The 11,869-nt window shown below is 34.9% G+C and overlaps 1 protein-coding gene across 2 annotated transcripts in view; it reads right to left on the bottom strand.

Annotated features, from left to right (window-relative positions):
- Nucleotides 1-2,024: 2,024 nt before the first annotated feature.
- Nucleotides 2,025-11,869, bottom strand: part of TXNL1 (thioredoxin like 1) — a 34,527-nt gene continuing 24,682 nt past the window's right edge. Inside the window, exons 7-9 of one of the 2 annotated variants that reach the window (XM_059139433.1) lie at nucleotides 8,940-9,044; nucleotides 3,880-3,922; nucleotides 2,025-2,259 (exon numbers count right to left, since the gene is read on the bottom strand). In XM_059139433.1, the coding sequence (XP_058995416.1) occupies nucleotides 3,884-3,922; nucleotides 8,940-9,044 (144 nt within the window). In that variant the 3' untranslated portion in view covers nucleotides 2,025-2,259; nucleotides 3,880-3,883. The remainder of the gene's footprint in view (nucleotides 2,260-3,879; nucleotides 3,923-8,939; nucleotides 9,045-11,869) is intronic. The other variant, XM_059139434.1, reaches the window with a different exon arrangement.

Raw genomic sequence — 11,869 nt, 5'->3', positions numbered from 1 at the left:
CAGCCATGAATAAAATACTCTGGCCCAATGTGCAATACCCACCCTGCTTTGGGAACGCTGCAGAAAACAGAGTATCCATCTTCAAGTGGCAGACTGGTTTCAATTCCTGTGGCAACTCCAATGGATGATATAGCTCCCTCCAATACGAGATTGGGGGATAATTTGGCCAAAACAGATCATAAAGATCTGCCAGGAGCATGAAAGAGCACAGGTTACTCTTGACCTCAGCCTTATGCTGCAAGACTCTGTACTCAAATACTTTTGTTTCTACTATGGGTTATTTCTTTACTGTTTCAAATCAGATAATGCATCCTGATGCGAAATATAACAAAAAATGTTAAATCAAGGGAAAAGTTTTGTGGGGTGTTTTTTTTCTATGTCTGACAAAACAAATAATAAACTATTATTAGTTTTCTAGAAAACACTTTCTCAGGGATGGTTTTGGTTAAAATATGTTACATTTCCAGATGCTTTTTTTTTAAATCTGGAAAATTCAGCGCATATGTGTGTGTGTGTGTGTGTGTGTGTGTGTGTGTACACACATACATATACTGTTTTAGGAGAAAACAGCATTTCAGCTTGGTGATTTAAGTAATATCAACTACGTATGTTTATTTGTAAAATTTCCCATAGCGAAACGTTATAGTTACCTAAAAATATTCATTTTTCACTACTTAACAATTTGAATAATCATGGAATGTTTGGATAATGCAACCAGCTGAGTTATAGAAAAGTCACATAAACAATATAAATCTGATACCCAATCCTTTACACGTATGAAATTACTTTCACTGGGTTTTCAAACTGTCAAGTAGAAATAGGATGAGGTTAGCAATACTTAAGAGGAGGCACTTGAACAATTACCCAAAAAGGTTAAGTGTACAAAAGTGTAGAACAAAACTTTTGGTATTAATTGTATGCCTAATTTCAGACGTAATTAATCTGAGATGGTCTATATTAAGGAATGTTATGAACTTTATTTCTTGCCCTTCCCCCTCCATTTGACCCAAGGCAAGTAACTATGAAATACATAAGAATATAGACATCATCACATACCAGTTAATAGGCTTACATAGAGAAGAACTAAACACCATGTAATGACACAGGGCATTTTAGAAAGTGACTATTTTAACACAAAAACTTCTGCATAATTTTTTCCATAAATGCATATAAATACATTGGTCTCCCAAAGGTAAAAATGCTGTCTCAACCACATTCCTATACAAAAATGCCCTCAAAGGTATTAACTGAATCAAAATAGTCTATGTACTCTTTTCAAACACTGAATTTTTAATATTCAGAGATATTTAAATTAAGTTTTAATTTTAAAGAGAAATTAAAAAATTCAATTTACCAATACTTTCTAGATTAGTTTTAAGATTAAAAAGAGTAGTAAGGAACACGTTTTGTTTTGCTAGCCTTTTGTGAAACACCTTTCAAACACACAATTTGGCAAATTTGTTTTTAACTTTAAATCATGTTCTCTGTATATTAACACTGCATCTTTTGGCAGCTAAGGTGATAAATACTTGATTAAAAATATTAAGTCCTGTTGCTGCATGAATTCCCAGTACTGTCTTTTCCCCCATGGTCAGATTTCAACAGTAAGGATAATGGCTAACTCAAATTTTTAAAGGTCATCCAGAAGGGATTAAAATCTGTGGTCCCATTAACAGTTTTAAGTGAGAACAGTTAAATCTCATTAAACTTGTTTATTTCTGGTAGGTTATAATTTGAGTACTTTCTATAGCCCGCATACCCAAATGTTTAATAAACATGAATTAGTACTCATTTTAACATACTTAGCTATTCCAAGTCCGTTTATCGAAATCACTTGCTCTGTGTATGTGTATGAGCACAGCACACTCACTCCTTAATTCCTTAAGACAGTCTTGCTCCCCTAAAGAGAAAAACTGGCTTTCAATCAACATGCTACCAGACTAGACTAAGTCTCTTCGAAAGTCAGAAGTGGGCCAATTTTCAGATAAATGAAAAGAGAAAATACTTATTTAGAATGACAAAAATTAAGCTTGGCAAAAGTAGTGACTTTTATTTACAATTGAATGTATCAAGATTACAATAAAAACACTAGTGATACCATCCGAACAAAAGCAATGATTTATTGGTAATGGCAATGAATGGAATATTGACAGTCTCTGATGAGAATCAAGCAATTATCCAGGAGCTGTAGATCTGATTGCAATATGGTCTTCCAGTGTCTTTTGTACCTTAGTGACTTTCTCCTTTTTTGCCAACTACCTAGAAAACAAAAATAACTTTACATGTACATCTGATTTAGAAATATGCGTTATTTTCAAAATAATATTACCAATTGGTAATCACCTTTAAAACCTGGTATTAATTTTCATCCCTGGTTTTTTTTTGGCATGCAGTGTATTTTCACTGTTGAAGCAAACTGTGACCTTCCCTTTCCTCCCAGCCTCAAGGAATTAAAAATAAAACACATGCAGGCTATTTTTGGTTTCCCAAACTGTTTAAAGGAAAAGCAATGCAATTTTTCAAAACAAGGTTGACAGTTTAGAGAAGTTAATAAAAGGATGATGCTATATGAGTGAAATATATTTGGAAAACTATTTTTAGGCAATTAGAAATCAAATGTCGATCACAAAATACTCTAGAATCAAGAGTATGCTAAACTCATGTCGAAATGCCCTAGATGACAGGTTTCTAGACTTTTCTCTCAATATGTAGTATGTAGATATGCAATGAAAAGAGATTAAAAATGACTAATTTTGCCTAGCTACTATTTTTAAAAAACCCTGGCTGCCACAAATGTACTATAAAAAACATAAAGAATAAATCTTGTTTCTGTCAATGATTAGAAAAATTCTCCATGAGGGCTTTAAAAATGTCCTAGTTGGTATAAATGTGACAGCATAAAAATATAAGAATAAACCTGGTTTCAACCAACAGTGCTAGAAAACAAAATTCTCTGTGGGAAGATTCTAGAATTATTTAAGCAAATAATTTACTTAAAACCTGAAGTTTATCATTAGATAATATAGTCTCACAGCAGAAATGCCTCTAAAGAAATCTACTTGCAAGCTACTGAAGATGTATTTGTATACAAAGATTTCTATGGGGTGCTTGGATGGCTGTCAGTTAAGCATCTGCCTTCGGCTCAAGTCATGACCCCAGGGTCCTGGGATCAAGCCTCGCATCAGGATCCCTGCTCAGTGGGGAGCCTGCTTCTCCCTCTCCCTGCTCTCCCCGTGCTTGTGTATGCATGTGTGTACTATTTCTGTCTGTCAAATTTAAAAAAAAAAAATCTTAAAAAAAGATTTCTATGTTTATTTATAAATGTAATTTTCATACTTTAACTGATTCTGCTCCAAATAGTAGTGTGAATCAAGCAACACTCATGAAGGTCTTCAGTACATGTCTTGTCAAAAACAGAACATGGCTGGGTCAATGCCATTCATGAGAGAAGATTATAAAAACCCTTCCACTTAATTCCCAATCATATGATGTCAGACATGCCATTTTCCTGACCTTGAGGAAAACCAGTTCCATTACTTTAAAAGAGCTCCTCTCCAATCTACAAAAACCGTATGTTAGAAAGCCCAAAAAGCCAGAAAGATACGAAAGAGATAGTCTCATAAAATATGTGGGTAAGAGTAAAAAAAATCATGGTTTAAGAGCCAAGGGGGGGCCTTCTTAAGAAAGGAAGGAAGGTGGCAATATTTGTATCACAAATGAATTTAAGCAGATAAACACTGAAAGCATTATTGATCATTATTATCACTTGGGAACACACAAAACACAGAGCTATTAGATTAAGCAAAAGAAAACAAAAACAACTGATATTAAAAATTAAAATTTTAGCAGATGTGATACAGAAGACACAAATCTGCATACTGTTTCACAGGTTGATAACTCTCAACTTGCCAATGTGTATTCTCTGTAAAAAAGAAGAAATTCAGCATTCCAATATGGATTTTTCTCATCCCAAACATAAAGAAGTATTTTATTCATTTTTAAGTGTATATTACACCTCAAACAATCATCTAGGTACATCAAAATTAGGTGTCAAAAATATTTATCCAGTGAAGAGTCCATTGATCTTCTATGTTAAGAATTTAAACCAGCCTAACACATTCAGTCCTTCTTTCAACGCCTTGAGTTCACTTGGGTAGACAAAGCAGTGGATGTGCCCATAATTAATCAGAAAAGACTTTGGTGCTGCAGTTCCATTGAGAAAAGAAAATCCATGTCTTCTAACTAAAGCTTATTCAATATATTACACTACTTCTAGTATAAAAGAAGTTAATGAAACTGTTCATATCTAAAATGATTCTATAGTTCCCAAAAAATAAAATTTAAACTTTAGATTGGATTAAAACATCCAACAACTAGTTAAGTCTGAAAGCATTTACAACAACATTTTATTGCAATATGATTCCTCAAAATGGTAGTACAAAAATGAAATATGAGAAAGTAAAAAAATTAAAATAAAATAAAAGGGGAGCAACATGGTATGATAATAAAATTAAAGCACTTAGTTGCAAGCCCAAAATAAAAAGCAATCAGAACGTAAGGCCAAATGAGACACATGGCTAGAATAAGATCTGAAGAAAGAGATGGCTGAGGAAATCTAGGTTACAAGGCTGATCCAGATGACAGAAGCTGAAGAAATCTTGCACCAACAATGGCGAGAACATGGGAAGGGTGAGAGCAGACAGGTGCTAGATGAGCAGAGAAGCAAGGAGGGGAGTAGAGTGAGATAAGGTCAATCTTTAGATTACTTCATTTTAAAAAATCTTCTGTTTTTAGTTCATTTGAGTTGCATTAAAAAAGCTGAAAAATAAACAGACAGAAATGTTACAAAAATAGCTGATACGATGAATGGCCAGTTTAGAAAAGTCTCTTTTTATTACAGTGATAGAAAATCTGCTCTGCTTTTCACATGCACCTCATTCCCTAAGAAGCAGAAGCCCCTTCGATTTTGCTCATTTCTGTGACCTTATATGTTATTATTTTTGTATTAGAATAAAGTAATCCATGTATAGAGCATATTTTAGCAAAGAAAATATCTACTTCCAATTAAGATGGCAAGCTTTTCATGCTGCAACACAAAGAACCCATTTACAACAACAAATAGCTGAAGTGTGTATTATAATCTGTGCGCAATGCCTATAATAACCAAAAACAGACAAGTGGGAAGTATGTTCTAGTCTACCACATCTTAAAAGTACAACCTTTAAAGTTGTAATAGCATGCAAAAAGGTCTAAGATTTCTATCCACATCCAAGATTTATTAGCATTACCTTAGCTTCTGTCACCTTAGTGACATAAGGAGATCAATGACACTCTGAAAACTAAAATTATCTAGAAACAACTCAATATAAAATGTGAACTGAAAATGCAATACAATTCTATCATTCTCTAAACCATTTTTTATAGCTTTCTTCATTACAGAAAGAGGTATCAAAATGTTCCTTTTTGTGCTGATAAAATACATGCTAAATCTATTTTTGAAATTTTAAATTCTAATGACTGTGTAATTCCTTTGAAATTCAGACTAATTAAATAAAGTCCTACACCTTCCCATTTTCAGGCCCAAGCTCCTATTTTCTACCTGGAGTGCCCCCCCACTATCTTTTCCTCCACTGCCATCCACTTCTACTCTCCAAGTCTATTTAGTTCAAGACCCTCCTCCCTCCACAGAACATTCTTGTCCTCTCCCAACCATTCCTGGGAAGGAGATAGCACTGACCTAGGAAAGTATGAGGATGCCCTGTAAAGGAAGAGACCTGAACTAAGGTTTGATTCATTTTGATCAACTTTCCAAAGTTTTTATGTTACCCTATAAGATAAACTTGCTATACACAGAGATTATGATCACACCTAGCACAGTACTACAGGGACAACAAGTACCATACCATGTATTTATTATAATTTTTAGTAAGCAACTATCTATACAAAATCTATACAAAAGTGGCCAATTTCAGTTAAACAATAAATATTTTTTTATTGCAGTTTCCTACACCAATGTTGTTAACTTAGCAAAATGCAAAGAGGACTGAAATATTAGCTTGCTTTTGAGGAACAATTCAATGAATGACACAAGTCTCATTCAGAAACTAGTAAAAGGAAATGCAATGTAGTATTAACATACATGAGATCATTCAACCAATTAAAATTTATCAGACACTAAAAGCAAGGGACTATCACCAAGAAAGGAGTCCATGATAGTATGAAATCATGAAATCATGAAATCATTCTCAAAGTAGTTCTCAGTGTGGTCTAGCTGGGGGGTCCCTGACACCCATTCAGGGAGCATTCAAAACTATTTTCATAATAATGCTAAATCGTTATTTGCCTTCTTAATCTCATTGTCTCACAGGTGTACAATGGAGTTTTACAGAGGCTACATGACCTATGATATCAAACCAGACTGAAGCAGGCATGAGAATAAGAGGGTTCTATTAAGCTAGACAGTAGAATAATTTGTAGGGCATAAAACAATGCTCTTCTTGTTAAATTGGTTTTTATTGGAAAGTATGTATTTTAATTTTAAAATATTATTTGTGTTAATATATTAAGGAGTTTATGATTTATAAGTAATTTTTATATTTTTCAGTTTCATTTCCTAAAAGGTAAATATTAGACAAATATGGCCTATATTAACAAAAGCTCTTTTTGGTCCTCAATAATATTTAATAGTATAAAAGGGTCCTGAGAGCCTTTTGAGAGTAGTTTGAGAACTACTGCTCTACAATAATGTTAAGATAAAAAAAAGTATTTAGTTAAATGAATACACAGCCAAATTACAAAACAAACACAAATACTCCCAAGCAAGCAAAGTCTAATATCTTTGCCATCCTAAAGACAGTCCAGACAAAGTAGTCTGGTCAGTCAAAAGAGCAAGAGAGGAGCTAGAAGAGAACGTGTAAGAGAGGGAGGACGTTCAAACCAAAGAGCTGGAGAGAGATTCTTGGATGGATGATGATTGACATATATTAGAAAAACTGACTGAACGGCAGGCTGGTAAGAAGACGGTCAAAATGAAGCAGTGGTTACTTAAAGAGAAAAATGGAAATCAAACAGCAGGAGCAGAGGTGAGAAGCAGGGAACTTGAGCTGAATTAATGGTATACAGCTTATAGTAGATCTTATGAAGGAATTAATTTAAAAACAAACTATGCAAGGCAGTTAAAGCCAAATCCAATGACATTTAATTCCAACAAGCAATCTAACAAAGCAGGCAGCCAAAATGTCTTTGGTGCTCACAATTTTCCCAGAACAGCATATCTCATATCATAAAAATGGAGATGTTTAATCTCTGCTTCTTCTGACCTTCTGATCTGTCTTACATATGGCAAACATTTGACATGACAGATCTAAGTACATTATTGTCCTACAGTTCCCAAAAGTTAATTATGAGACAGGAAGAAATAGTTGTTGAAAACTGACCAGTTATAGTATCTATGGTCAAGGTTATCAATTTTGTAAAAACCAGTATACAATTTTATAAGCTTATCCACTGTTATGCAATTTTATAAATTTTTCTGTAATCGAATTAAAATATGATCTGTAGAAACCACCAAAAAGAGTAAGAATTTTCAGGATGCTCCATGGCTTCACCTCCCCACCAAACAGGGGTCTAAACTGTTCAGCTGGGTGCCTCTTCCTCCAGGCACCAGCAGCCCTAGGGAAACTTTCTCCCATATAATCACCTCTTTATCATCACCTCCGGTTCTAGACTGTCAAAGGCAGCCACAGAAACATGGGCACAGCTACCTTTCCCCTGCTGCTACACATTCAATCTGTGCCCCGTAACTAGGTTCTGTACTCAGAAAGCTCCTGGACGCACTTCCGTGATCTGTGGTTGTAATACGCTATATCTCCCTAAGGAACTGTGACCAAGTAGCAGTTGTTCCATGAATGGACAAAATGTTCTCAGTCCTAAGGGTCTCATATATCTTAATCTCCCACAATCCTTAGGACTGTGTCCACAAAACAAAACAAAACTGTACATATACGGGGGCGCCTGGGTGGCTCAATGGGTTAAGCCTCTGCCTTCGACTCAGGTCTCAGGGTCCTGGGATCGAGCCCCGCATCAGGCTCTCTGCTTAGCGGGGTTCCTGCATCCCCCTCTCTTCTGTTTGCCTCTCTGCCTACTTGTGCTCTCTCTGTCAAATAAATAAATAAAATCTTTTAAAAAATGTACATATACATACAAATGCAATCTGCTTGTTCACTGATAATTTCTTTACTTGTGCCAAGTGGTCTTTCAGGACACAGACATGGTTTAAAGGCATCTCAGTGTAGTAAAACTGAACCCATTCTTTTTGATTAAAACTATTCAAGTGATTTTAAATGTTTTCATCGGAAACAATAATAATCAAAATCTTGGTATCAGCAAAATTCTTAAACATTCACTAATAATAATGATTTTAACTTACTCCTATTTTGACATTCCTAACTACTTTCTATAACCAACCAATTATTTAGTTAGTTTAAAATACTTTCTTTTTATTATAGGTATACTACACTTTCATTACAGATAAGGTTTTTTTTTTTAACTGAGGTATGGTTGACATACAATGTTCTATTAGTTTTAGGTGTACAACACAGTGATTCAACACTTCTATACATTTTATACTATGCTCACTTATTTGGATACCATTTGGATCCCATTATTAATGGATATCATTTATTTACAGACACCATTATTTGGCTACCATTATCTGGTATCTTATTTGGATACCATTTATTAATAGACTCTGTATCAGGATTTATTTTTATTAGAAATTATCTTTTAGTTGGATATCTAAAAATGTGATTAGGAGAACCCACTGTTAATTTTAGGTTAACCTAAAATTTCATGACATGGTTACGATTTTGATCTTTATGAAATTACTTCTTTAAAATTGTATTTTTACTTCCCCTAAATACCATTTAAAACAAACTTACTCGTTTGAAGTCATTCATATTTGTTGCCTGGACTGGAGTACCAATAAAAGTAAAATATGAAATTCTTGTTGTTTCTTCTTCACCTTGATTGGACTGAACAAATATCTACACCCCCCCACCAAAAAGAAAAAAAAATTACATTAATAATTGTATCCTTTTTTCACAAACATGTTTAACTGATATTGTTAGATTATTAATGAAAATACCTTTCATCCTTTGTAAGGGTTAACAAACTACACTTAGACTAGTGCTCCTATAGGCTATTAATTGCACTGTGCCCTGCTAGCCTCATCCTCTCCAGGGTATCATGGCAAGACACCCAAATACCAAGTTCCAGATAATTCTGTGTGAGGGTGTGGAGGAGTCACAATTAAATTCTTTACAAAGAATGTACAAAGAGTATGAAATTATTATAATGGGCAAACCACTGCTGAAATTTTATTAAAATTGGTTTTTGGCTGAAGAAAGTCTCTACAGTTACTTCTTTCTGATACTAATTCATTCAAATTCCTAAAATATTAAAAGAAAAAAATAGTATTAGAAATCAGCTCCTAAAACTATACTATAATACAGCCTGCATTCTTCCATCCAAGTACTAACCAGGCCCGACCCTGCTTAGCTTCCGAGATCAGACGAGATCGGGCGCGTTCAGGGTGGTATGGCCGTAGACCAGCCTGCATTCTTTTTAAGCTTGACTCTCTATACTTTCTATGTAAAAACTCCCCTCAGCATGTAAGTAGACAGCAGCTTTACTCACAGATTCTTTTTCAATATACTGGATTACTATATGCTTTAAAAAAATAAATAAATAAAAATAAAACACAATACTCTAGATACTGTCTACACTTAAGAACACTGCCTCTTTTGATTTTGACAACATAGCTTCATTCTCTGATGGCATTAATCAGTTTTTGTTGTTTTTACAGGCAAGCACAGATTCATCTCAAACTGAACTTATCAATTAAAACTTCCAAGTCTGGAGACACCTGGGTGGCTCAGAGGGTTAAGCGTCTGCTTTCAGCTCAGGTCATAATTCCAAGGTCCTGGGATGGAGCCCCACACTGGGCTCCTTGCTCAGCGGGGAGCCTGCTTTTCCCTCTGCCTGTTGCTTCCCCTGCTTATGCTTTCTCTCCCCATCCCTCTCTCTGACAAATAAATAACATCTTTAAAAAAAAAAGAACAGGGATGCCTGGGTGGCTCAGTTGGTTGAGCAGCTGCCTTCGGCTCAGGTCATGATCCCAGCGTCCTGGGATCGAGTCCCACATCAGGCTCCTTGCTCGGCATGGAGCCTGCTTCTCCCTCTGACTCTGCCTTCCACTCTGTCTGCCTGTGCTCGCTCTCACTCGCTCTCTCTCTCTTACAAGTAAATAAATAAAACCTTAAAAAAAAAAAAAAAAGAACTTTCAACAAAATTTCTAAAAAAAAAAAAATTCCAAGTCTACAACAGGTAGACTATTAAAGCAACTCTCCATTTATCTATAATGCTCTTTGAAAATTAGCACATCAGCTTATATTTATGGCTTTTAAAATTCACCTACTTACTTTGATTACACTTTCTAATCAAAACTGTCATGGCATGCTTTCTATGACTTAAGTCACTGACTAAAGTTTGACTGAGATAACACACAGCACATACAGACTAGAGCCTATCACAAGATAACTATGGACAATGATTCTCAATGACAGAGGAGATTATATCAAGATGTTTGGATTGAAAGGGCTTTCCCAATAAATACCTTGCTTCCATCACTAAGTAAAGCAACTGACATTAATTGAGAATATGCTACAAATGTAAGTCAGGAAAATATCTGATAACTAGTATTCTAGTTTAATATAACCATTTTCATCCATTTCATTTGGGTAGAGTATTTCAAATACTGAAGTCTCAATTATAATCCTTCATCTTATTACTAAGTATATCCTGTGAAAAATCCAGTGAAAACCTCTGAAAATGAATACACTAGCATTCTTTACTTAACAAAAACCAAAATCATTTCATTAAAACAAGGAAATCACAGGGCGTCTGAGTGGCTCAGTCGGTTGAGCAGCTGTGTTTAGCTCAGGACATGATCCTAAGGTCCTGGGATCCAGCCCTCAATGCAACTCTCTGCTCAGTGGGGAGCCTTCTTATCCCTCCCCCTCCGCCACGCCCCCTGCTGTGCTCTGCTCCATCCGATTGCTCTCTCTCTCTCTCAAGCAAAATAAAATCTTTAATAAATAAATATATAAGTAACAAGGAAATCACATTAGTTTAGCATGACTTGTTTGTTCTCAGTGATTCTGTGCTTGTTCCCACTTTTTTCCCTAGGTATTCCTCTATGCTATTCTAACTCTCCTACTCCCTCCTCTGAAAGACTGGGTTGGGAGGGGTGAACGGGAGGAGGGGGTGTTTGGAGTACATATGCTTGGTTTCACTATTAAAACTCACAAAAGCAATTTAAACTGCTAAGAAGCAGCTAACTTCTTTACGTAAATTAAGATAATGTAAAAGTATCTTTTTAAAAAGTCATTTTTACTGAGATCATGACCACAACACTATTAAAAACCATACACTTTAGAAGAGTAAATTGGATTTTATAATTGTAACATTACTCATCATCCGGGATGAGGATAGTGTACAAATATCTTTAGTTTAACTATAAATATTCTAGAATAAACTTTTAACAGAAGCTGCCAAATATGTATAAAGTATGTAAACTGACAAATTCACAATTTTTTAAAAAATCAATTTGTCCTTTCTCTTTAGTGCACATAAATTAAAGAAGAAAATTTAATTAATTCATTATACATTTTTACTCAAAGTCAGGTGGACAAAAACCTACTTTTTTAAAAAAAAATTTATTTATTTATTTGACAAACAGAGATCATAAGTAGGCAGAGAGGCAGGCAGAGAGAGAGGGGGGAAGCAGGCTCCCTGCTGAGCAGAGAGC

Source organism: Mustela lutreola, chromosome 11 (assembly GCF_030435805.1).
Source record: "Mustela lutreola isolate mMusLut2 chromosome 11, mMusLut2.pri, whole genome shotgun sequence".
Taxonomy (NCBI): Eukaryota; Metazoa; Chordata; class Mammalia; order Carnivora; family Mustelidae; genus Mustela; species Mustela lutreola.
Note: the sequence above shows the minus strand (reverse complement) of the source record. Positions and strands in the feature narration are given on the sequence as shown.